Source organism: Peromyscus eremicus, chromosome 1 (genome assembly GCF_949786415.1).
Source record: "Peromyscus eremicus chromosome 1, PerEre_H2_v1, whole genome shotgun sequence".
Taxonomy (NCBI): Eukaryota; Metazoa; Chordata; class Mammalia; order Rodentia; family Cricetidae; genus Peromyscus; species Peromyscus eremicus.
The window spans coordinates 142,652,817-142,680,114 of NC_081416.1; the positions used below are offsets into that span (position 1 = coordinate 142,652,817).

The window sequence follows — 27,298 nt, forward strand, 5'->3', positions numbered from 1 at the left end:
CAAGATGAGGAAGAACAAGATGAGAAAGAAGGAGATGGGAGAGGAGCCAAGGTGGGAAAGAACTAGATGGATGAGAACCTAGATGGGGCAGAACTAAGATGAGAGAATTAAGATAGAACTTAGAGGAGACAGCAGGTAAATGTAGAAAGAAATCAGGTAAGAAAGGAGCTAGGTGTGAGAGCAGAATAGAAGCTGTGTAGAGAGAGAATTGACTTAGAACAATAAAGTGTACAGACTAAGAAGTTTCATGTATGTAGATCCATTTCCTATCATCAAAGATTAATTATTTGCTGGTTGTAGATTCTTCCCAGACCCTGGGAGGGAACTATCGAGGGGCTGGACCCCCATAGTCCTCGTTACACCAGCTACTTAAACTTTGGTCCACAAGAATGTTAACTAGCACCTAATACGGGAAGCCTGAGGACAGTTCACTCGGAACATGCCAAAACAGAAGCACTTTTCTAAAAGTCTCTCGATTAAAACTTTGGTGAGCCTAGTAGTGTCCACTCCCACCCCAGATTCATATGCTGAACTCCTAACCCCTCATTCCTAAGAACATGACTATTTAGAGATGCTTCTTAAGGAAAACAGAATGGTGAAATGAATCTATGAGAGTAGGCCTTAATTCAGTGGGACTTACATCCTTCAGAAGAGATAAGGACACAGACATACAGAGAAGACAAAAGAGGATGACAACTGTGACCCAGGAAGAGCACGCTCATGGTAAGCTGAGCCTGTCAATGGCTTGATGTCAGATTCTCATTTCAAGTTCTGAATAAATATGTGTGATGTTTCAGCCCTCCAGGGTGTCCACCCTAACTGACTGGTCGTAATCACTATGGTCATAACCACAACCACAATGCAGGTTGAAGATAGTGTGCTTTCTGTTAAATAAGAAGCCAAAGAAGCCCCAACTTCCCCACAAGGAACAAGAGATTGTATCCAGAAACCCCAAAGATACCAAAACCAGGACACTCAACCTCTTAGGCAAACTGCCATAGAATTTGTAAATTAATAAAATTTGAACATTGACTAAAACATGCCTTCACTTCAAAGTGGGTAATGAAGTCATGAAAGACCCCACTTATAGCAGGCTTTTACTTAGCATAAGAAACGCCATTCTGCGAGGCAAGTACCAGAAAAACAGGGCGTCCTTGGCCTAACTTCAAAATGTACGTTTAGATAAATCACTTGGCATAAACCGTAATCAGCCAGCTGCAAAAGCCTGGGACCAAGAAAACACCCGCCCTGGGAGAGTAACCATTGAGTCAAAATAAGATATCTCTGGTTGGCCACTTGGCCTTGGGGAATAAACAGTTGGGCTGGGAAAGCACCCCCAAGGCCAAGTCAGCCACACACATCAAATTTCCGAGAATTAAAAATATGTCCCCAAGTTCACCCTGGCCTTCTTTGAATCAACCAATGGGAACCCTGTAACTATGCTTCTCGCTTCTGTAACCGTGCCTCTGCCCCTGGGATCCTATAAAAAGTCCCCTTTACCCAAGGAGGGCGCGCAAGTCCTCCGAGAGACTTTGTCGCCCCAGGTACCTGTGTCTGAATAAACCCTCTTGCTGTTTGCATCTGATCCGTGGTTTCGGTGTGTTCCTTGGACTTGGGGTCTCTCCTGAGGGAAGATCTCCTCCGGGGGTCTTTCAGTCAACCCTCGTATGTCCTGACCAGGATAGTTACAATGTCTCCTGCAGAGATTTGCACTTGCTGTCTACACTGAATGTGTGAGTACCTTGTTCAAATCACATAACTCGTCTGCCACTACATGTGCCCAAGTTTGGTGTCCTGTAGGCTAAACTTCTGTAAGCAAGTGATACAGTTTGAATGTGACGTTCAAAAGGTCCGGTGCTGGAAACTTAATCTGCAAATTTATATGTCGATAGTGTTTGGGGAGGAACGTGGGTTAGATGAGTTCCGAAGAGTGAATCCCCTAATGATACCCGAGCCTGTGGAAGAAGAGCACTCCAGGCTGGCAGGCTTGCTCTGTCCTGCCATTGGACGCAGCCAAAAGGCCTCACTGCATGCCAAGAAGATGTTGGCCCTGTGCTTTTGGACTTCTCACAACAGTAGATAAATAAACTGTTATTCCTTAGAAAGAACTCAGTCTAGGATACTCTGGTAAACCAGCAAAAGACAGAATGGAGATGGTAAGCGTTACCCAGAAAACATCCCAAAACCCAAAACCTACCTGCTCACTAGCTCAAAGGTTCTGCTCACCACCATGTGCTCCCTCCTTGGATTTAAAAGGACAGTCCAGTTGTGAGTTACCTGTAGAAGTCAAAATGTACTATTATGGTAAGTCTTTGGGAATAACCACCCTGAAACATAGGGGTATATAATCTGGACAGACACATTTTTTTTACAAATATTCTCAAATTACAGTTTATCTAATTCTTGAATATAGTAGAACCTGTGGTGGGTAAGGAGGGTCAACAATACTGATTTGTGAGTAAATCACTATAAGTTATTGGAATTATTTGAGTCTTGGGCAATCTTTTAGTTCTCTGAGGCCATTTTTTAAAATGCCTCCTTACTGCCGGGTGGTGGTGGCGCACGCCTTTAATCCCAGCACTCGGGAGGCAGAGCCAGGTGGATCTCTGTGAGTTCGAGGCCAGCCTGGGCTACCAAGTGAGTTCCAGGAAAGGCGCAAAACTACACAGAGAAACCCTGTCTCGAAAAACCAAAAAATAAATAAATAAATAAATAAATAAATAAATAAATAAATAAATAAATAAAAATAAAATGCCTCCTTAGAATTGATTCCTGCTTAGAGCCAGAAGGCACAAACCTGCCCCCAGAAACTCCAGCACCCTGTGTCACGGCAGCCTCCTTCCACAGAGCTAAGCTGGGACAGCTGCTGCTGCAGACAGACCTGCCCTGAGCCAACACAGCAGATGGCAGCCTGGAGGACCGGAGAGAGAACTTGCAGTGGGAGGGAGGACCGTGGTCGCCCTCCCAGATGGAAGAAATTGAACGTAGGAGCTCTAAAACAGGTCTGCACAGAGAACCTCATATGTGAGGAAACAGAGACCATCTTAAAAGACTCGGGTGTTTGCAAAGACAGTATCTGCTGGAAACGTTCTCTGTGTTTCTGGAAATGAATTTGTATGTGAGCATTCGCAAAGTGCTAGCATGCTACAGAGAGCCTCCCGGCAAGAATAAGGAGACGTGACACTACTCATTTAATTTGGACAGTAAATCTGCATAGCTGAGAAGGCACCTAGACAACAGACCTTGCTTCTAGTTACCTGTAGCACAGCAGGAAAACTATAATAATGACGTGTGATGGTAAAATAACATGAAGAATGTGCAACTTTCTGCCACAGAGATGATGAATGTTTGGGAAGACAGCAATGTCAATTACTCTGATTTGATTATTACACACTGCATGTATACAAGTGTCAAACTATTACACTCTACCATATAAGTATATATGCATATTATGCCAATTAAAAATTTTAATTGTAAAATAGTGTTTAAAGGCATCAGGTTATACCCCCATGGTCTTCAACGTAAGAGTCAACAGGCACAGGGTAGACATATCTGTCGTCCGTCCCCCACCCCCCACCCCCGTGTTCATTGCAGTGGGCTGTGCCCCTCACATGGGAACTTAGTTTCTGTCTTAAGGTCATTCTATGATTTAGAATGTTAGCGTTGTACCAGCATTGACAATTACCATCCTTGGTTATAATTAGACTTTTGTCCTGTGGACTATGATCTGCTGAACAGGGAATGTAAGAGGTACAGCCTTGCCCATAAACAGGGTTTCCTTCTAATGGTTGGTTACATCAGGGAAAACTCCTGAGCACAGGACATATCTTCCATGCAGGTGTTCCTACGGAAATCCAATGGAATCACTGACACCAGGACTTGGGGACAAGTGAGGCTCCATGGAGCGGCATCATGCCTTTGCTGCCTAGACTCTGATTGCTACTGGCTCTCCTTCTGAATGCAGGTGCATTTCCAGAATGGGAGCTGAAGGCAAAGCTCTGCACAGGGCCTACAGCATGTGGCTCAGGAACCTATGTGCTTAGCAGTGCCACAAACACAAGGCAGCTGTGGCATCCACCTGTCCTCACTGACGTCAGGCAAGTCTCAAGTTGACTTGCGCTTTACAACAAGAACCGCTAGCATCCATAATGTTTCTGTGAATAAGCTAGTAAAAAATTTTATTGCATGAAAAACTTGCAGGTGCGATTCGACTGAAATGGCATAGAAAAATAATTTCAATGACAAAGCGAGAGAAAAGCATCAATGGCTTCCCTAATAATGGAGTTAATGCCTTTCAGCTTCCGTCAAATCCGTTCAATGGGAAACTCAATTTATAATGAAGAGATTTTACAATTCCTTTCAAATAATGTAGAAGTATAACCTGCTGTGGTCGCCGCCCCCTGTTGCCCATTGGGTCTGCCTGGGTCACCACCACCACGACATGCTCTTCTTTCCCTGAACCGCTTGGTCCACCAGCCATCAGGGGCCCTGCCAGGTCCAGTTGAAGCATTATGGAGTCCACATGGCCACTGAGGCTCACAGCTGAGGGTGTATCAAGGTGAACCACAGAGCAAGGAAGAAACACCTACTATTCCCCATTAACACCCCCCAAGACACACCCCTTCCTAGGAGAGCCCACAAATATACATCCAGCCATTTGTTCCATTCCCTATACCCTGGCCCATTTATCACTCCAACCCCTCACTATGACACGTACAATTGGTTTTATTTTGCTCCATCATGTTCAATGTCTGTTGCTTGAGTTCTGAATGATATCTACACAGTACTTAAAGACTGTCTTCTTGTTTACACTGTTTACAGCCAGCATAAAATTCCCAGCCATGTTCATGGGCCCATAGAAGGTCAGATTCTCTCATGAATGAACTAACCCATACCCACATCTAAGTCATAGGGTATCAAATCCCTGGTTATAAGATGAGAAACTACAATGAGAATTAAAAGCATTCTGAACCTGGCAAAAATCAATAATGTCCACAGCAACGAGAGTGTTGAGGGTCAAGCTCTTGGTCGAGCAGGGCCTATCAGGAAAAGCAGGGCCCGCTTCACAGTTCTTCCCGTGGCGCTGGGCACTGCCCAGCCCTTCCCCTTACCTCCTACATCCCCGCCTGTGTGTGTTGTTCAAACATAGGAGCCCATGTGCGCCAGCTGTGTCTTGAGTCTCAGAACCTCCCCATCTCTGCTGCCGGGTCCTAGTAGCTTTGAGTGTGTAAGAGCAATAGCTGAGTGTGTAAGAGCGATAGCTGAGTGTGTAAGAGCGACAGCTGAGTGTGTAAGAGCGATAGCTGAGTGTGTAAGAGCGATAGCTGAGTGTGTAAGAGCGATAGCTGAGTGTGTAAGAGCGATAGCTGAGTGTGTAAGAGCGATAGCTGAGTGTGTAAGAGCGATAACTGAGTGTGTAAGAGCGATAGCAGAGTGTGCAGGACAGCTAGCCCAGGCATTTGAACCAGGTCTCTAAAGACTCCAGGAAGAGCTTGCTGGGTTCACCATTTCCCAGTGGCCGGTTCCTTTGTTCTGACTTCAGACCCTAGAAATGCAGCTGGTTGGTTGGTTGGAGGCACAGTAGCTACAGGATTTGCTTTGCCTGTTGGGGAAAGTCAGTCAGTAAATGGTTCGTTTCTTTTTTATTGTTTTTTTTTTTTTTTAATTTTCAAAACGTACTGTTTTTTTTAAAACTGTACACAACACCCTGGTAAAGGAAAATGTTGCACGAGCCCTGTGATCTGCGTGACGGTCCCTCCTCCACACTGCTCCATACTTGGGTTTAGAAGAGACAAATGGAAAATGGAAGTCACCCATGGAGAAAAATTTAAAAAACAAAAAAGGTCCAAGAGGCCCGGTTGCTCTGCCAGCCTGAAACTCTTCCTGTCCTTGGTCTTTCCCCGAAGCACACTCGGAATAGTTTAATAGGAAAGAAGCGCTAAAGGCCTTGAAGACGCCAGAAAGGAGAACAGTGCCACCTAGAGGCAAGGCTCGGAAGAGCAGCGGGCGTCTCTCCAGTATTTGAGCGTTTATCCACCGCCTAGCCCTCAGGTGTCTTTCTTCTACGTGTGAACAAACGCCTGACAGGAAGACACTGGAGAGCAGGAGCGATTATTCTGGCTATCAGTTTGAGAAAATCCAGTCTTTCATGGTGGGGAAGGCGTGACAGCAGGTGGCTCCATTACAGTGAGAGCATTCTGGAAAAGAGGCTGGGGCCAGCAAGGCTGGGCTGTAACCCTCAAGGCCCACTCCATTGATCTGCTTCCTACAGGAGGCCACACCTCTCAAAGACTCCACAACCTCCCAAAATAGTGCATGAGTCTTTGTGGGGTCTAAAGCACTTGTGGGGAGGTGACAGGGTCACATTAAAACGCCCTACAGTTAGCCATTTAAAACAGAGAACACAAAAATTCAAGGGGCAGCTGGGCACGGTGACACAAACTTTAATCCCAGCACTCGGAAGGCAGAGGAGGATCTCTATGAATTCGAACCCAGCCTGGGCTACAAAGCAAGTGTTTGTACAACACAAAGGACAAAACCTGTGTCAGGAGAAACCCTGTGTCAAAAAAAAAATATATATATATATATATATATATATATATATATAAATAATAAGTAAGTAAATAAATAAAGGCCTACACAGGTAGCCGCCTTTCCTTTCCCAATGCAGGCAAGCCCAACCTGAAGTTTGGCATTATGCCACAATGACTTCCACACTTGACAAACGCAAGCTTTGGGGCTGAACCCTACCCTGAAACTCACTTTAACCCAAAGCTTCCAGCCATAGTGTGATCCTAACACAGTCCAGGTCGCTCTCTGCACAGGGGCACCCACCCTCACTGATCCCCACTTCTGCAGAATGTCACTGTACGCTTGTTCTCTGGAACACGCCTGAGGTGCCCACCTTCTACCCCTTCCTCCGGGTTCTGCTGCACTGTCTGTCACAGGCGCTTGCTCACAGTGGCCTCAAACTTTAGATTTTCTCCTTAACAGGTGTAGCTCTTCAAGCAAAGGAACTGCTTCCTACTCTTATTTTTCTTTTTTAACTTTTCTGGAGAACAATGGATTCTCACATCATTAGATGTCCCTAAACAGTACACAGTTACCAAATGAAGGTGTGTTTGTGGCATCATCCTTGGAGTTCTCTGAATATAGACCAGACTCCCAGACACACAAGAGCATGAAGAAGCAAAAAAAAAAAAAAAAAAAAAAAAAACCTCCATTTTCTGATGCATCAGCCACATTCTTCCTGCCTTGCCCATTTGCCTAAATTTAAGCTTTACCTATCTCCCCTTGTTCACCTGGGGACAGGGACCCCCTCCCCCACTCCCCTCCCATTGCCCAGACCTGGACTTGTAGCAGGGAGGAAGACATGGAAAGAAGCTTCAGGAGAGCAGGCAATGTGCCACTGCGGGGCATGGGACAGTCAAAGAGAGACGTTTGCTGACACCCACGCTGTTGAGTCCCCAAAGGCTTACCTTCCGCTTTGCTATGGAGCCATTAAACATTAGGCTCAGTATTACCGGGCCCAGGCTCCCTGCTTGCTCAAGCTTTGGCTCTCTTTTGGACTGGTCCTTGGCTTTAGTCCCTTCCTTGGCCTGCAAGCTGTCCTCCTGACACCCACCCAAGGATTCCTTCTTCCTTTGCCATAGCTACTTTGAGGCTCAGTTTACCTGGATTACAAGATTTCTAGGTATTTGATTGATTATAGTTACTGTGTACACCGGTGAGGGTGTTTCCGAAAGAAGTTAACATTTGAACTGGTGGACTTAATGAAGCTGGGTGCCCTCCCCAACACATCAGATATCATCCAACCCACTGAACCTGGGTGGGAAAGGTCCCTGAGGGAGGATTTGATCAGCTTGCTTACTAGTGAGCCAGATCTTCATCTCCTGCTCTAGGCTCGGGCCTTCAGCCTTAGATTGGGACATATGCCACCTTGGAGTCCTCTGAATATAGACCAGACTCCCAGACAGACAAGAGCATGGAGAAGAAAAAAAAGAAAAAAAAGCCTCCATTGGGGGGCGGGGTCAAGCCACCCCCAAATGCCCAGGCCTTTGAGGTCCACTTGGACTTACAGGTGGACTTCTCAGCTTTCACAATCATGTGAGCCAATGCCTTAAAATAATTATATATATATATATATATATATATATATATATATATATATATATGCTTGTTTTATATATCTATAACTAGCTATGTATACATATATTCTATCTGTGTTTTGTTAGTCTGATTTATGGGGTCCTAATTGGAGAACTTAAAAAGGCAATGGGAGAGATGGTTTTCATCCCCTACACTGTTTCCTCTACATTCACTGGTAGCTCTGGCCACAGCTCAAGGTGTGACAAGGGGCGGAGGAAGAGCATAGGAAGAGAGAGGGAGAAAGAGAAAGGATGAGAGGTTGAAAAAGAATGGGAGGGGAGGGGAGCAGAGAGGGAGAAATCTAGTAACGTGTAGGTGAAGGGTCACTGGCCTCCGCTCCTTTACCTAACGGCCTGGGAGCCTTGCCATCCTCTCCCATAACAAGTGCAGACAATAATTCAGGGACAAAGAACTTCAGGTGCCTGCAATTACAGGTTTCTAAAATAAACCCTGCAATTACTGAGCTGACACAGCCTGACTGCTACAAGGCGACGCAGATGTTCACAAGGAAGAGATAGCCTTGGTATTTCCTAACTGAGGGCGGGCGGGAGAGAGCCCTTTCTGTCAGCACATAGCCCATGCCCCTGGCCTCAGCGCCAACCAAGAAGGCTGGCGAAGGTCAAGGAAGAAGACATAGGCTGTGCCTAATTCTCTTTCACCTAATAACTGCCCTCTAAGGTCAGAACCCCGTTCCGCCCCAGCACACCTTGTCTGTTTCTTTGGTTTTGGTGTTCTAAGACAGGGTCTCACTATGCAGCGAATTTTCATCTCCTGCCTCAGCTTCTCAAGTGCTAAGATCACAGCCATGCCTCACCAACATCCTAGACCGGAAGGAAAAAAATAATGAAAAGTAGTGAACTAGTGCCATCAAGCTTGCGTCTGTCTGTCAGTTCAGAGACAGACAAGACAGACAATAGCTGGCTACGAGCTATTTATTGAGCCCTGAGCCCTTACCACAAAGAACATAATTCTGCCCGGCAAGCCGGATGGCCCTGGTTAACAGCTATCCCTACAATATCTTTGCTCTGTAAATCCCCCATTTGTTCAAAATGACTAGAACTTAGAGGTTTTGCCTCTGTTGAAATGGTTAATTGATTTAAGTGTAACTTGGAGACAGGAGCCTAAAAGCAACTTACATGTGAAAGCGTATGTAAGAATGCAAGGTGATAGCTCAGACCTGTGTAAGTTCAGGAAGATTTGTGTTCAGGGTGAAGGTTCCTTAAACCTTGAAGGGCTACAGTCAACCACTCGCTAAAGAGATTTTTTTTCCCATAATCTCTGGGCACTTGGAGTGATTTTCTGCAAGAAATTAATCTGCTGTTTCAGCCCCTTCTTCAATTCTAGCAGAACTTCACTCTGTGGAACCTCTCAGTACATCTTCCGCAGTACACAAATCCCAAGTTGGCTCCTACCTCCCCCTGGGGTAAAGCCCAAGAGGGCCACAGGCTGACAGCTTTCACAAACCCTCACTGTGCCGTTAGAGCCTAGTGTCTTGGGAGAGGAGCCATAGGAAACCTGTGGTGACAGTGGACTTGTTCTGAGGAACCCATAAGAAACTGGAGTCAGCCTCCCACAAAATAATAATTGTCCTAATCCCCCAGCACCCCTGCCCTCTTGCCTGGCTGCCCCATCTCTCCCATCCCCTTCTATCTTTTCCTTCATCCAAATGTGCAAGCCACCCAGAAAACAGGAAATGAGCTCCTTATTACCTGTGTTGCCCAAAAAACATGGGCCACTGAACAAGACAGGCGGCGGGCCTCTTGGTAGAGACTAGCACACATGACTGTCCATCAAGAGCTTTGAAGAGATGCTTTAGAATAAAGGGGGCACATCATGGTGGGAGGTGGGAGGGATTGGCCTGGTGGTATCTATTCTCTGCCTAAACTGCTATGATTAGGTAGGGTGCCTATGTGAGGAGGATTTTACTGTTGGTCCTCACAGGACGTCCCAGCACAGCACTAAGTCCCATCATCTGCTTGCTGACACATCTCCTCCCTCTGTGAGTCTCACTGAAGACATGACCCAGCAACTCTGCAGATCCTTAGAGGGGATTCAGCTACAAAGCCACCCAGTGGTAGGGAGAGCAGCATCCCAGTCCTGGGGGCCGAGATGAAGTCAGTGCTTTGAGGCGGGGAAAGTGGGGGCAAAAGAAGCCCCGAAACAGCTGGGGAAAGTCTTGGATTTTTTTCAACCAAGGAAATGGGAGAGGGGGAGGGAGAAAGTGAGAGAACAGTCTGCCAACATCCTAGATCTTGAGTAATCTCACAGGGAAACACTTCCCCAACTGGAACTCAAGCACCCACTTCTCATAGTGAAGAAAATACAAAGGTGTGAGTGAGCAAAGGCTCGGTCAGACGTCAGAGCAACCCTGTAGTGAAAGTCGGGGAAACGGGAGACTCCTGCACTAGGACTTGAAAAATAAACTACCAATGACAAGTAGAAAAATGACCCGATGTTATAAAGTGTATGTATAATAAATACCGAATTTAGCTTTCCAAGTGCATTAGTTCCTTGCGTTTTTTAAATGAGAATTTTCAGAGACACAAACCCATTTTTAAAAATCTCATTTAGAATAGCATTTTTAAATGCCTGGGAATAAACCTAACCAAGGAGGTGAAAGACCTTCGTCATGAAAACTTTAAGGTGCTTAAAAAAAAAAAAAAATTAAAGAAGATCCTAAAAGATCTGTGCTTGTGGACTGGCAAATTAATGTGAAAAATGACTATATTACTAAAAGCAATCTTCAGATCCATGCAATGCCCATCAAACCCAGTGATATTCTTCATAGAATTAGGAAAAAAAATCTCAAATTTCATATGAGACACAGAAGACCCCAAGCTACCAAAATCACACTGAGCAGAAAGAGCAATACTGGAGATATTGCAAAACCTGAACTCAAACTATGCTACAGAGCCATAGTAACAAAAGTGTGTGCCGTTGGCACAAAACAAAGTTAAAAAAAATAACAAAATTAAAAAGACATGTAAGGACCCCGCCCCTGCGGGGATACTATGGATACCATTCTTCTAGGCCCTGGTGAATCTCAGTTAACAACAAAGGTTTCCCGTTTATTCGGCAACACTCTGCACCTTTACGGTGGCTGTGTTAATGTGTAGTTACGTTTACTAAGGATAATGTATTGGTGGCCAGCCCCTTCACAGCAAGAGGAGCAAGGTCTATGGGGCTGGATTCCCCAGGATCCAGTTCTACAGAGCCTGCCCTCCTGTGAGGAAACAGCTGCAGATCTATGGAATCATGTATAAGATTCCATAAACTAAAATGGGAATACACTGGGGTCTCTCCACCATGTGCCCAATCCCTCAGTCATCCTATTTCCTCCCAAGCAGAAAACCTTCTGTCCCTTCCTCGGGGGACTGAGAGCACATCTCCTGAACATAACCTAAAAACTGATGAAGATGCACTACTTTATCTTACTCCACAGTGTCTCAGCGTCCCCCACAGCACCAATGTGTCTAGATTCTGTTTGTCCCGGGTTTTACTCCCAGCACTTGGAATTGTGCCCCACTCTTACCCTTTCTCTTTCCCTTTATCTGCAAGCTTCTCTCGGGGGCATTCCCATGTCTGACTAGGCAAGTTCCCCATAGTTAGACATAAGGCACCATGACCGGAAACCTGACCAGAGCAAATCAGGATGAAGAAAGAATAGACACACATACAGAAAAGCTGGGATCGGATGGGCTGTGCTCACTAGGACAGAGGGCACCAACTATACAACCCAGAAACTCAGCACAAGGCGGAGGAGTTAGCTCGTCTGCGTGGGAGGTCTCTGTAGGGGAGGAGTCTTAGGTTGCAGTAGTAAGAGAGGAGGAAGCTACAGTTGCTAGTTTTTGCACACACTCAATATCTGTTCCCATGGGTCTAAGGCACTGGAGTCCTTGACAGGGCCATGTTCAGGTCAGACAATGCACATAGACTCCAGGCTTCAAGCATTCCCTAGACCAGCTGACTTCTGACTAGGTTTACATCAACCCTCCAAGCAGTACAGAGGTTAAGGTGTTGTCTGTCTCTACCCTTAAACACTATGGAGCTCAGTATCCAACTATTCTAATGATGGTTTTCCACAGAAGATTCCAAGGCAAGAGAAAATGAAGAGACAAAAACAGCAGCTGAGACTTGAGAGAACAAAGAAGCCACTTTTGCAGCAGTATGGGTGACGGCAGACTCACAGTTGAGAAAGAGGGACATAAAGGCTTCTGTGGCAACCCCCACCCCCACCCCATCCCACTTCCACCCCAAAAAGTCACAGCTTAGACAGAAAGCCATCAAAGAGAACTCTTAAAAATCGTGATAAGGATGCTGAAGTATAGCTCTCCACAATAGATGACTTCCTGTGGGGATGGGGGTGGGGGAGGTCTCCATTTTCTTTAAGGGGCTGGCCACTGGGGGTCTGACCATGCTCCAGTAAGTATATGGGCAACACAAATTGGACTTGGTTTTTGTTTTGTTGTGTTTTTCTTCTTTTTTGTATGTGTAGAGGAGGTCACAAGAGTAGGTGGGGGACCAGACCTGGGAGGACTGGGAAGTGAGTGTGATTAGGGTTCATGACGTGAAACTCTCAAGTGACCAATAAAAATATTATGTTAAAACAAACAAAAAAAAAAAACAGCAATTGAGCAGAAGATCCATTCAGAGGTCAGACCCAGAACTTGAAGACAAGACAATAGGAGTCACCTGTACTGAAATTCTACAAGAATGGTGGGACAGGGACACAGGACACTAGACCTTTGAGAAGCCTGGATCCCCCTGTCCACCAGGTACATCCTTAAGAAACAGTACGTAGTAGGAGCACTAACTCTGACCGTCCGTGCTCGGCCCTCTGGGACAGGTGTCATAGTTTCTGAATGACGCTGCAGTTACCCATCGCTGAAACTGCCACCCCATGCATACTGTGGATACAGTAGTTTTCCAGCGGTGACACAGCCAACAGCTGCCAGAACTTCCCTTGATCTGGATACAGGCTGAATAAAATCTGCAACCATTCAAAACATTTAATTATATATTTTTTAATATGAAAACCATAGGATTTATATAATTTTGATTACTGTTAAAAACAGAGGTGTGATGTATGCATACAAATTTCACCAGCTTGCCCTAATAGCATTAGAACATAAAAATATTTTTATTCATCGTCCTGTGTTAGCTACAATGAGCCTTGATTATTGATGTTTTTTAGTTAAGGCTTCACACTTTCAATTTTTTGTTTCGACAGCTCCTAAATACCCAAGCCGCAAATTAAACTATCAAATGTGTATATGAGACATTTTCTCATTTAGGAGAACAGAGGAATGTACCTAGGTGACCATTGTTAACATGTTTGTGGAAATTGCAAAGAACATTATTAAGTAAATTAAACTGATTAAAGAAATTAATGATAAGATGCTATACTACTGACGTTCAAAGCAATTTCTCAAATTCTTTCAGATGTGTCTATAAGTTTAAAAAAAAAAAAGTCCATTTCCCAAATAAAAAAGCTGAGCTCAACTTGTCTTTGGGGCCCAGGGGGAAGCTGGTGAACTCTGACCCTCCTTTGGTGTTGCAGCAAACCCCTCAAACTCTGCTCAGCAAAGGCTTCAGCACCACACAATTGTGTGAGTAGAAATACAGGGGAATATTAGTAGCCAAAATAAAATTAAACAGTGAGGTTTCCAGACAGTTGTTTCTATTTCATGGTGTGGGTTACTGGATCCTGGACCACTGAGCCCCTTCCTCACAGATCTTAGGAGCTAACTGTACCCAATTCAGGCAGAAGGAATGAGCTGTACCATTTTTTACCGACTCCATGCTAAAGAGAAACAGACCCAGCCTACACACAGAAGCCCAACCGGTGCTGCTAAGGGCAGGCTTCCCCCACCACCCCTCAGCCTGCCATGTCCATGCGCACTCAGCATCTTCTTCAAAGAAGTTAAAAACTCAGGCAGTCACTGCTAACAGGAGGCCCCAGGCCTCAGGTCTTTCAGCCAACCATCCCAAAGCTCACAAGGGCTGTGTCCACCCAGGAAGGCTCCCAGTACCCACACTGATCCAGTAGGAGTTCTGGGTGATGTTGGTACTCACAGAGCACACCACCACAAAAACAAACAAGCCTGTGACCTTCATCCACCGCACACAGCACCTGCAAGAGACAAGACGGGTCCTGAGCCATGCGCGTAGCAGCTTCTGTTCGGTATCTGAAGGAAGCAAGAAAGTCTTGGATGATGAGACAGCTTGGTAATGTTCTGTTCACTAGGTAAGTTCCCTATGTGTTAGAAAACCATTCTGGAAATTTTAAAATGGTGAAATTTTATTTTCCATTCTCTTAGACTTAATGAATTTGACAAAGAATCATTTCACATTTCCAAATATCATTTCAACAGCACCTACTTAAGTGGGAATCTAAATGGCTTTTGTTTTTTGAAGTATGAAGTATAATTGAGATATCCTAGGTATAATTTTTTTTTTTAACATAACTGACATGAAGCAGAGCTGACAACTCAGAATAAAAGGTTTCTTGCAAATGTCTTTGCTGTTCATGCTCGGTGCTATCTAGACCTGCAGTTAGCTATTCCATGGGCACTTCCAGGGTAATACATGCTTGTAGAAAGCTGCTGCCCATTCAGATGACTACGCATGCCTCAAAAGTTGCTTTCGGTTACAGATAAGGTCTCTCTTTCTGAGAAATTTATAAGGAAGCAGACACTCCCACAGAGGCATGTTAGGTGAGCAAAAGCAAACTGTGGGAGACCAGCTTCCACATTTATTTACCCCGGGGACTTTTGAAGAGTGAGGGATAAAAGACTTAGATAGAAATACAGAGGGGAGAAAAACAGATAGAAACGCAGGACAGCCTCGGGTGGGCCTGGATCCTTACCCACTGGCCCAGAACTTTATTCAAAAGGGCTTTTATAACAATGCCAAGGGGAGGGGCAAAAGACCTCCCCCTTGCTAGATACAGCCAAGGGTAGACCCTTCCAAACACCTGGTGCTCAGGCCCATGGTCCCATCATCCTCTTATGCAGTCCTGCTGGGTAAAGCCACTAGGAAACCTCAGTGGGCTCCAACAGCAAACTTAAAAATCAAAACCATTTTATTATAGTCTCTTCCCAGAGGTTCCTTGTCCACCGATGTGTTGAACAGGTGATGGATGTTAAGGAAGCATGACGCTGAAGTCGTGGCAGTTCAAGACAATCCGGAGATCCCTCTATCTTGTATTCTTGCTGAGGTCATTTCAAATTTCACTAGAACCTGACCTCCTTGATGGAGAATCCCACGGAAAATTACCCCGCTGTATTCTAGGAACCCAAGTTCAGGATGTCCTAGCTAACCTAGCCCTGCAGCTAACAGCTCTTCTTAACTTCTGTCAAACTGCTTGCTTACCCTAAGCCCCTCCGCCACCATGAAACTGCTGAGCGAGATGCCAGGACTTGGTTTCTGCCTTCAAAAAGTCTCATGTTCTGGACACTCAAGGCCACACCTGGGTCCCCCCATACTCGCTTTGGTCCCAGCTGGCTAGAATAGAGACTCAATTGGCTGTAAACTGTGTCTGAGTGGTCATCTCTGGTGGGCAGCCCATAACAAAGTGCCATGCCAAAGAAAAACCTCTGGCTCAGAGACATTTGGAAGATGAGTCTTACTTGATGACACTGTCACTGTTTCCCTGATGAAGCCCCTTGTTTGGATTACTTGGGACAGACACTGTTTCCAGAGTCACCTAGTGGCTTCCTTACTTGTTGCCAAGTAATAAGCCATTCTTCCCTCGTCTATCTCCTGACTGTGTCATCACCAAGAGGTGAACCTATGGCACTGAGTTCCTGTGTTCTAAAGAGCAGCTGGAAACAACTGTCCCCTGAATCACAGAACCGCTGAATGGGAAGTTACCTCACTGTGAGACAGTTGATGCCATGCCAGTCCCTGAAACGACTAAACAGCCAGATGGGGAAAGGTAGTTACAGTGGCAGGGTTTAACCCCCACCTCCAATGACCCATGTGGCCAGATCTCCAAACATAATTTCATGATTTGTATCATTTCGGAACAGATTCATGAGCCACACATCTGTTATGCCTAAGAGGAGAGCTGAGAGCAGTCAGGGTGCAGGAGCTGCTGGTGGTTAGGTGACAGGTTAGAAAGGGACAGTTCACGGTCAAGGTGAAAGGATCCCAGCTATTAGCCCTCTGCTAACTGTCACAAGTGTTGGGAGAACCAATCGGGTAACTTGGTAATGACTTGGCAGGTGGGTTTCTATGAGCAGAGATAAAACACTGAGGCCTAAAACGGAGTCCATCAACCTTTCCAGTATCTTCAGAAAAAACAACCTTTCCAGTATCTTCAGAAAAAACTAATCCACAAACATAGTGATGCAACACCAATACTGGATGGTTTGGTAACACTCATATTGGGCATACACCCATCATCTTTGTGTAAGCCCATAGAAGGCAATGGAGTGGAGGATGTCGTGTCACAGCAGGTAACTGCATAGCCACACACAGCCCTGTCAGTCATTCAGTCACTACTGCTGGCTTTAGCTCTCAAGCCGTGGTCTTTCCTTGGAGATGGGCTTTCAAACACTTTGGCCTAAGAGGAACTCTCTCCAAATAAATGTATGTGAGGAAGGAAGCCTGGCAGATAAGCTAAAATGAGGCCAGGAGATCCTCTTAGCACTCCCACATACATTCCTCCATCCATGCCCACCGAACTCTGCTAGACAATAAACTCCAAAACACCACAGGGATCCCTAAACCAGTGATCCTGTTTGTCAAGAAGATGCCAGCCTCATAAGCAGGAATGAATGAACAGGAGATGTGGGTCATTTGGATTTTTCATCAGGCGTCCTTGTGACTTGGTCAGTACCCTGCTGATTTTGCAGGGCTGACTTCTGTGTCTCCTATGGCCTAGGGAAAGGGTAGATAACGTTGAAGAAAAAGTGTAGCATGGCTAACTAGGAAAGCTTCATCCTCCTTTAAACCCTAGACTTTTGGAAGGCAGAAGTATGGGCAAGGCCTCGGGGCAAACAGAAAGCCACTTATCCACAGCCAGAGCTGTCTCTCCACATCCACCTACCCCAGTTTGGAGACCTGAACACTCCCTGCAAGATCCCCCTTCTCTGGGGAGGCCAGTGTAGGCATATCCACAATCTCTTTGCCCAGCATGCATCTTTGCTCCCAGGCAGTCAGGCCATTTTCCCAAGAATCTTCAGTGGCTATGAACTCTGGGTGATGAACAGGCATGAACTGTGACCTGGAAAGGAAAAAAAAAAACAACTATGTTTATATTTCCTGAAACAGTATCTCCCTCAAAAACTAGATTTCTTCTCAGCTGTGATGTACAAAATGTGATGGAATCAGTGCTGGTCTTTAAAAGAAGTTCTTACTTACTACAGATTGTCAGTATTATTACCTAGGAGGTAAATCTTTGAGCATGTCTATGACAGAGGTTCTCAGCTGGGTTAATTAAGCTTGGAAGAGCCACCCAAATGTGGGCAGCACCGTTCGATGGACTGGGATCCCCCACTAAATAAAAAGAGAAAGCTGACTGAACGCCAACATTCATCTCTCTCTCTGCTTTTTGACTGCAGGTGAACGTGACCAGCCACCTCACATTCCTGTTGTCATGACTTTATCGCCATGATGGACAGTCCTGTGAGGAAAATGGACACTTTCTTCCTTAAGTCGCTTTTGTCGAGAATTTTGTCACAGCAGTGAAACAGGACCACAGACATCATAGCACAGTCTCATATTCCCAGCAATGAGTCTTTCTTGATATCACAGGTCATTTGACTCAAATTTTGTGGGGTCTTTCAGTCTTCAGAATGAGTGGTCACCCTGAAGGATATTTAGTGGACTTAGCTGAGATTCTAGTGCAGCTGCCTCTGGCTCAGACCAGTCCATGCTCCTTCCATTATGTTTTTCTTTCTGGATGTACAGGAGCACTCACTCGCTAGCTAGCCCTGTTCCACGTATCCCGCAATAGGGTGATTTGTGTTAAGCTTTCCTCCTTCCATGATGGACTGTAGGAAAGTGGTCCACCTGCTTTCCCACACAGCAATGCGGCAGTGTGAAGGAGAATGAACAATATCAACATCAACTAATGAGGATTCAAGGCTGGGGTCTGAATTTACAAGGGCACATGGGAAGGAATCATAAGCCTTTACCTAAATTTTGTGTGAGCACCTCATTTCCCTCATGGCTGAATGCTTGAGATCCTTCAGTGCAGATGCACTTGACCCTTTGTACCGAAAGTCTCTGTATTCATCCACGGAATGTTCATTGATGACAATCTTAATCTTAACATAGCTGAGATCTGGTGTCACATGTTCATTTAGTCAGGCATTGCAATTCTCAACACATCACGGTTTTAAGACTTTTTCACATAAAAAATAATAACAATCTTATTCTTAAGGAAAAACATAGAGATAGACATCAGGTTGGCTTAACCACAATGTAGTGGCCAAGATAAGTGATTTTGGAAATAGTTATCTTTTCAAGCGATTTTGTGACTGGAGACTGTCCATGTGTGAAAAATAGTATCACCTTCCTCTTAATTGTTGGAGGAAAAAACCACAACTGCAGCTTCTTAAAGAAACTGCTTTCTTTACAGAGAAGCACCACATTGCTGGTTACACTGTGTATAGCAGCGCTGTGAACTGGTGTGTGCTGAGGAGTAGAGATGGATTCTCCCCATCTGCTCCAGAGTCTTGAGTTGTACCAGCGTAACTGGAGAGCTGAAGGTGACCCGTCACATGTGGTGACCACCCTGTTAGTGCGGGCGAGGGGCACTCTCCAACCCTGTGCCGTTACCCTCAATGCTCTGAAATGGCATGGGCCCTTCTGTAAAATTACAAAGCAATTGGTGTTTTCATAATAAACAGCTGGTCATATTGAAATTGTAACAGAGGAAATGTGGTTTTAAAAAAACCAGAAAAGTAGACAAAAGATTTTCCTAACACCAATAGCTTTTTTTTTTAATTTTTTATTTTATTTACATGTTCTTTGAGTTTTCACACATGTATACAATGTATTTTGACCATATCTACTCCCTACTTAGCCCTCCAAATTCTCCCAGAACTCTCCACATTCATTCAACTTTCCAACCCAACTTCATATCATCTTTCCTTTGTGACCTACTGGTTCCAATTAGTGCTTCGTGTGTGTGTGTGTGTGTGTGTGTGTGTGTGTGTGTGTGTGTGTGTGTGTGTGTAGAGAGAGCTATCCACTGAGCATGGAAACCTGTGAGAGGCCACATCCCTTAAGAAAACTGACTCTCCCTCTCCCAGAAGCCACCAACAGTCAATAGTTCTCAGCTAGAGGTGTAACTTCATGACCCTCCCTCATCCGTGCGGGAACAGACTCTTTGATCTGTGCTCTTCGACAGGCAGACTACACTGTTGTGAGTTCATTCAATGGTCCTGTACCATCCAGAAGACAATGTTTTGAAACAGTTCTCCCCGGCCTCTGATTCCTTCTACCCTCTCTTCTATAACGTCCTCTGAATGTTGGGAGGAGAGAGGCATATACATATCCCCATTTGTGGATGAGCATGCCGCAGCAGCTTATTCTCTGGGCTTCAACTAGCTTTTCTTGCCAGAGCAGTCATGATAGTAGTTCTCGGGGTTCACAGCTGAGTGAGACTGATGATGTCGTTTCTCCTCCAACAGTGTGTATCACACCTTCCAGCACTGTGAAAGCTAGCCAGTCGGGACAAAGCTTCCGGTCATTGCCAGGCTGACTGCTCTGTGTTCTATGGATGGGCACACCAGAGTATATGGGCAGCACCAACTCGACTCAGTGGGTTGTTGTTGTTTTTAGTGAAGACACAAAACGGAGTAGGTAAGGAAGGGGGTGTGGATGTGAGGAATGTTAGGAGAAGGGAAGTGAATATGATCAAAATATATTGTATGAAATCCTCAAAGAATTAATTTTAAAAATAAGCTTGAAAAAGAGGCTTCTGATGTGAGATGAAAGCTGCATTAATCTATGGGTCAAAGGATAAGTATTTCGAAGGCAGTTGGATGCTGTGTCTGTTTTTAGCAAAATAACAGGAGGAGGGTATGTATGACCACCCCAGCCACAGAGTCTTGGCCAGGCTTACAGTATCAGATATGATCCTCTCCTGTGGAACAGGCCTTAAATTTAAACAGAAAGCTGCTGGCACCCCAAAAAATTTGTGTCATAATTGCACCAATTGGCATATCTTGCCGGGTTGGTCGTTATTGGAGCTCACAGGGTTGATTGCCAGGTAAGCCCACCACCAATATCTTCATTCACTACATGCCAAAGAAAAAAAGGGAGAACATCTTGTAGTCAGAGTTGCCTCGAGTTTTGGCTTCCAGCTTGCTCTGGCTCCGGCATGAGGTCAGCTGACATCTAAGCCCTGTCTCTGTGTACCACATGCGTAGGACAAGTGCTTATACATCGGTTTTGTAGTGAACTGCACATTTGAAATGTGTCAGCTCTTAATAGCTGAGCAAGTAATTCAAGAGGAATAACTAAAGAAATGTGTGGAATGTTTGCTTTCAGCTATTTCTTAGGGAAGGAGTAAGAGAATTAAGTCATGCTCCTGTGGAGAAGGGTTAAGCCTACGGGTCAATCAGACAGCCTGTCAGAATTTCGTGCATGCATGGGTGTATGCATGTGTAAGGTCATCATTCCAGGATTATGCCCAAAGCCACTTGGAAATTCACAAGCACAGAATACAATCCCCAATCACAAATATCTGCTCTAATGGACTCTCAAGGATCTAGCAGAGATCAAAGTAAAAGTTCTTATCTCAGGAGTCTTCTCCATCATCTGTGAAACAAACCATACTCAGTACCACAGACATTTTCCAAAAAGTTACTAATTTAATAAAAAGGGGAGAAGGGAACTCACCTTTTCTTTTGTGAGGAATTCCAGAGCAGAGGAGTGTCTTCCTTAAAGCAAAGGTCTTTGGAGCTGGAGCGGAACTGAGACAAAGGTGAATAAGTCCTGGGAAAGACAGGGAAGAGTCCAGAATCACTGAGGTAGAATGATGCTTGCTGGAATGGAGTGCTCAATTCAGACACAAATGAAGACTGCATGGCCAAAGTTCTATCTGAGCAGTGAAAGCTGGGACTTAGGACAGACGGCTCGAGGACTCTCCTTTTCAGCTCAACACAGATCAAAAGTACAAAGCAGTTCTCATAAGAGATGCCATCTGCCAGGGGACTGATCCTTTGGGGCTCACTTTAGCAGATGACCCAGCACTTTCTATCAATAGAAACATTAACGTCCAGTGGGTCTCTTTCTTAGGTAGAAAAGTCTGTCTCCTGAAATCAGGATATACTCTCTTGGAAGATGTCCTAGTAGCTACCATCAGAAGTCAAGGTAAACAGGTCAGAATGGCTCTCAGAGAACATGGCATAGTAGCCACATTGCCCCGGATAGGATGCGCATTTGCTATGTTGGCCTGTCCAGTGGAGGAAGGGCCACCATAAAGGCATCCCTCCAACCAGACACTACATCATGTACCAAGGTGCACACATGAAATTAAAGGAGTTTTCACGAGAGGTTAAAGAAACCGTTTTCCGCCGGGCGGTGGTGGCGCACGCCTTTAATCCCAGCACTCGGGAGGCAGAGCCAGGCGGATCTCTGTGAGTTCGAGGCCAGCCTGGGCTACCAAGTGAGTTCCAGGAAAGGCGCAAAGCTACACAGAGAAACCCTGTCTCAAAAAACAAAAACAAAAACAAAAACAAAAACAAAAAAAAAAGAAACCGTTTTCCTACCTAATTACCTTCTACGCTGGTGCCTTCCTTCTCTCATGGAGCCCATATCATACACAGGTGCTGTGGCCACCATGAAACATTCACCCAGAGGAATAACAGTAATTCTTTCAGGTTATAAACGAACAAATGACACCAAAGAAGGAATTTAAGAAAAATAATCCTGTTTGCCTTATTTCATGTAAGCGTTTACCTGGGACATGGACAATAAGACTCTTGTCTTGTGGAGAACTGAAAAGTCATGCTCTTCCCCTATGTCTAACAGCACCTACCATAGCTCAAGAAAGCGGTCTGCCTAGAACAAGTGTGTGTGTTCTGAGCTTGCCCTGCACCATTTCCTATAGAGAACAGAGGTGCCCAAGAACCCTGCTCACAGGCTGCTAAAGACAAGGGAACATCAGGATAGAAACATTAGGTAGATTTCTTGACTTAGGACACCAAAAAGGGAAGGTATGGGGGCTGGAAAGATGGCTCAGTGGTTCAGAACAATGTCTGCTCTTCCAGAGAACCCAGATTCCATTCCCAACACCCACAGGGCAGCTCACAACCATCTATAATTCCAGTCTTAGGAGACCCAATACCCTCTTCTGACCTTTGAGGGTACCAGGCACACACATGATGCACAGACATAATCAGGCAAAACATCTACACACATAAAAATAAGTAAGTTTTCTAAAGGAAGGGAAAGAAGAATTCTGCCTGAGATATTTAATACTTAGCATGCTTTTGCAGCTCAAACTGGCTTAACCAGTTTGGTGAGTCGGCTCCCCCACCTCCCATAACTGATCCAGAAGGTCATCTGTTACATTTATAGAAGTCTCCCAGTGTGTCAGTTAGTATCCAGCTGCTCTCTGTTGCTGCCTGCATGTTTACAGAGTACTTGTGGGAAAGCTGATTGTTGCAAGGACCTTGTTCAAATAATTTAACTACTCTGTGCCTCTAGTTTCTCAATCAAGTAAAAAGAAACACACACATGTACACATACATTCACACACATATTCACACACATATACACATACACAGATATATACATACATACATACATACATACATACACACATGCACACATACACGTACACACACATGCATGCACAAATGCTTTTGTTTTGTCGCAGTAAATAAGGAGATATTGTAAGTGAAAAGTGCACGTGCCTATACTTACTTTGAGGAACTAGGAGACTGTAAAAGATGATAACAAATTAAACAATTGTACATGATTTTAGAATTCAGAGATCCTTACTGTTAATATTTTAAAAACTTCCTTTTAGTCTTTTTTTTTTTTAAACACAGGGTGGCCTAGAATGTGTAAGGTTGCAATACTATTGCCTTTACCAAGTCTTCTTTTAAATAATACTTTTATTTAATCTTTGAAATTGTATGTATTCACGCACTGTATCCATCCATCACTGCCTCCCTCCAGCTTCCTCTCAAGCCTCCCTCTCCTTCCTATCTTCATAACCTCTTCTTGGTTTTGTTATTAATAACCTCCTGCATCCAGTGACTGCTACCTTTGTTCATCCCATCCACTCAGCAACCACCAACTGCCAATTAGCTTCTATGCCTGAAGTGGGTCCTCAAGGGTCCCTCCCTCCACCACCCACGCCGGAATTTTGACTGGCTTGATACTGCACGGGCCTTGTGCAGGTGACCACAGTCACTGAGTTGATTTATTTGTGCAGCTGCCAGGTCACATCCAGAAGCTGACTTTTCACAGCTCTCCTCCCCATCCATCCGGCTCTTACATTCATCCCACCCAGTCTCCCGCAAATGTTCCCTAAGCCGTGGATGGGATGAGTTAATATAAACAGTTTATCCACAGCTAAACACTCACAGCTACTTATCCTTGGTACTTCAGGCAGTTATGATTCTCTGCATAAACCACTCTCCACAGTCAAAAGAAGCTTCTCTGACCAAAGCTGAGAGCAACACAGATCTAAGCGTGTGAACATAAATATTTAGAAGGCAGTTTACAACAAACCAATTAGCATAACAACAATGGTTACTCCCCCTATCCAGGGCCTATGATCTCCCCAGTCATGGACTTTTGAGCAGTTTGGAGTACAAGGCCTGCAATCTCTCCTGTAATACAGGCCTTAAATCCAACTGGAAAGAAATTGGTTGTTCCCATAATAGTCATGCCGTTATTGCAATGGTGGGCACAGTTTTTAAGGAGGTCAATATTGTAGCATGCAAGGTGTAGTGTCAGTTGAGGCTGTGGATGCCTTTTCTCCCCCCAGCAATTCTGCACAGCACCTTCTGTCTCGATGTGTGGCAGAAATCTTAAATGGTCTTATTAATAAAAACAAACCCAGAGCCAGATATTGGGGTGAATACTGAAAGATCAGAGAAGCAGAACAAGCCACAGCTTCCTCACCTCACCAGTTCCTCAGCTGATCCTGTTTCCTCATACTGGATGCCTCTCAACTGAACTGTGCTGCTCAAAAGCCTAAAAGCTTAACCAGCTAAAAGCTTCTAGTTGCTGGTCTTCACGCCTTATACACCTTTCTGCCATCACTTCCTGTGATGGAAGGCTCTTGTTACCACGCCTAGCTGTTTCCAGTATGGTCTTGAACTCACAGAGATCCGGATGGATCCCTGCCCCCCAAGTGATAGGATTAAAGGTGTGTGTGCCACCATTTTCTGGCCTCTATGTCTATCTAGTGGCTGTTCTGTTCTCTGACCCCAGATAAGTTTATTAGGATGCACAATATTTTGGGGAACACAATATCACCACAACTATGTAAGCCAGCAAGCAGGGAAATGATTTCCTGTTCAGCCAAAGTTGATTTCTCCATGACCTGCATTCAAAGTACATGGTGTCTCCAGCAATGGGATCTTATCAACTAGTTCTGGTGGACAACCCAGAACAATGTCAATAGCCTGTGTTATTTTTGTGTCCCTCCTAGAGCCTCCCTGAACAATAATTCGAAGAGAAATATACTGTGACTGACACTGAGATTTTCAGTTAATAATCCATGTCTTCTGGGAGTACCATTGTCACCTACTCATGCAGGGTTATTGTGGAATGTTACTTTAACTATGTAAAGGTATGTTATGTTTGTTTATGCTGCATTTGTTTAACAATGTAAGGATGCATTGCTTTGCCTGCCTGAGGCACCTGATTGGTCAATAGTTAGGCAGTAGAGGGATAGGTGGGGCTGGCAGGCAGAGAGACTAAATAGGAGGAGGAATCTAGGCTTGAGAGAATGAGAGAGAGAATGAGGGAGAAAAAAGGGAGATGCCCAGGGCCAGACAGACAGACACAGCGGAAGCAGGAAAGTAGGACATACAGAGTGAAAGAAAGGTAAAAAATCCCAAGGCAAAACACAGATAAAGAGAAACAGGTTAAATTAAGTTATAAGAGTTAATGGGACAAGTATAAGGTAAGGCCAAGCATTCCTAACCAATATTAAGTCTCCATGTCTTTATTTTGGATCTGGTTGGCAGCCCAAAGAAAGCCTGCTGCATGGGGTTCAAACTAAAGTTTTATATACTATTATATATAGTATCTTTATTCATTTATAAACTAGTAGATTTCCATAAGGCTTCTTCATACATCCTTACTTTAAGTTATCCCACCCACTCTCCACTTCTCTACCCTATCTCTCTGCCCCCATCCCCACTTAAACCTTCACAAGGAGTATTCCCTCCTTAGGAAAGTAAGATACTCAAAAGCAGCCATGTATACCAGGAAATTGAAAATGCCATACATATGATCAAGCAAATTCACACTTAGTAAGCAGTTGGAATGATCAAAGGCTCCTATCTCAAGCTGAGCTTCAAACTCAAGTGTGGTGATATATTGTGTACCCTAATAAACATGCCTGAGGATCAGAGGATGGAGCCAGCCACTAGATTAGACATAGAGGTCAGGCAGTGGTGGCACACACCTTTAATCCCAGCACTTGAGATCTCATGCCTTTGCTTGGGAAGCATACACGCCTTTAATCCCAGGAAGTAATATGGCAGGGCAGAGAAAGGTATATAAGGCATGAGGAAACAGGAACTCACTCTCTTCAGGCTGAGGATTTCATAGAGATAAGAACTAATGGCTGGCTGTTCTGCTTCTCTGATTTTCCAGTTCTCACCCTGATATCTGGCTCTGGGTTTTTTATTAAAAGACCATCTAAAATTTGAACAACACTTAAGCATACCCATCTAATCAATAAAGGAGCGCCTCAGAAAGGATGTCTGCAAAACATGTCTGGAGATGTGGCTCAGTTGGTAAAGTTCATGTCTTGCACACATGAAGATCTGGGTTCAAGCCTCAGTCCTGTATAAACCAAGTGTGGTGGCATTCCCCTGTAATCCCAACATTGGGGAGGTATAAACAGTGAGAATCATAAGTTCCAGGCCATCCATGTCTATCTAGCAAGTTCAAAGCCAGCCTAGTATCCCTGAGACCCTATCTTTTAAGAAATGGACAAAAAGCTAAAGGCAACAGGTGAAATTAAAAAAAAATGAATAAAATTAAAAAGAAATCAACAAAAAGACTGAAATAGTCAAATAGGACCAAACAAAAATTTGGAGCCGAAAAAACATGTGTCATCTGAGTGTATATGTGTGTGCGCACACGCCCATGTGTGCACTTGCATGCTCACCTATGTGAGTGTATGTGGAGGCCAGAGGTTAGTGATGTTGGAATATCTTCCTTAGTTGTTTCTTCACCTTATTTTTTGAGACAAAGCTTCTCACCAAACCTGGAACTCATCATCACCTAGGCCTCCATGGTCAGCCAGTGAGCTCTCTGGATCTGCCCACCCCTGCCCTCTAGTGTGGGGTTAGGGCACATGCCACCAGGCCTGACTCATATGTGGGTGTTGCAGATCCAACCTTGGGTCATCAGGCTTGTGCAGTAAGCCATCTCCCAGCCTCACAAGAAACTCCTACCACCTAACTTAGCAGGTGGAAGATGTGAGAAAACTTTAAAATAAAACAGAATCAAATATAGGAGAAAATTTTAAAAAGAAAGAAGATTATGTGAAGAGAGATTAGGGCATTTGTGGAATTGAATTAACCAATGCATACGTTTTAGGAGTCTCAAGGAAGAGAGAGAAAAGAAGAAGAAAGCATTTGAAGAAATACTGACTAAAGAAATCCCAAGGGTTTTTTCCTTTCCTTTTTTTTTTAATTAAGAAATTTTCTACTCACTCCACATACCACCCACAGATCTCCCCCCTCCCTCCTCCCACCCACCCCCAGCCCTCTCTCTTAAGCCACCCCACTTCCCCACATCCCCCAAATCAATCTCCCATGGGGAGTCAGCAGGGCCCGGCACACTGAGCCTAGGCAGGTCCAAGCCTATGGTGATATCTTATTTGTACTGAAATGTGATTTTATTTGTATGTTAATAAATAAAGTTGCCTGGGGGTCAGAGCTAATAGCAAGCCATAGCAGAAGCTGGGCGGTGGTGGTGCACG

At 44.7% G+C, this 27,298-nt stretch overlaps 1 protein-coding gene across 1 annotated transcript in view; it reads right to left on the minus strand.

The window, feature by feature from the left end:
- The window catches only part of Oca2 (OCA2 melanosomal transmembrane protein), a 294,501-nt gene that overhangs the window by 246,909 nt on the left and 20,294 nt on the right, over positions 1-27,298 (minus strand). The window contains exons 2-7 of the mRNA XM_059273674.1: positions 21,010-21,072; positions 17,204-17,380; positions 14,224-14,281; positions 13,066-13,138; positions 4,382-4,542; positions 2,198-2,277 (exon numbers count right to left, since the gene is read on the minus strand). Coding sequence (XP_059129657.1) covers positions 2,198-2,277; positions 4,382-4,542; positions 13,066-13,138; positions 14,224-14,281; positions 17,204-17,380; positions 21,010-21,072 — 612 coding nt within the window. The remainder of the gene's footprint in view (positions 1-2,197; positions 2,278-4,381; positions 4,543-13,065; positions 13,139-14,223; positions 14,282-17,203; positions 17,381-21,009; positions 21,073-27,298) is intronic.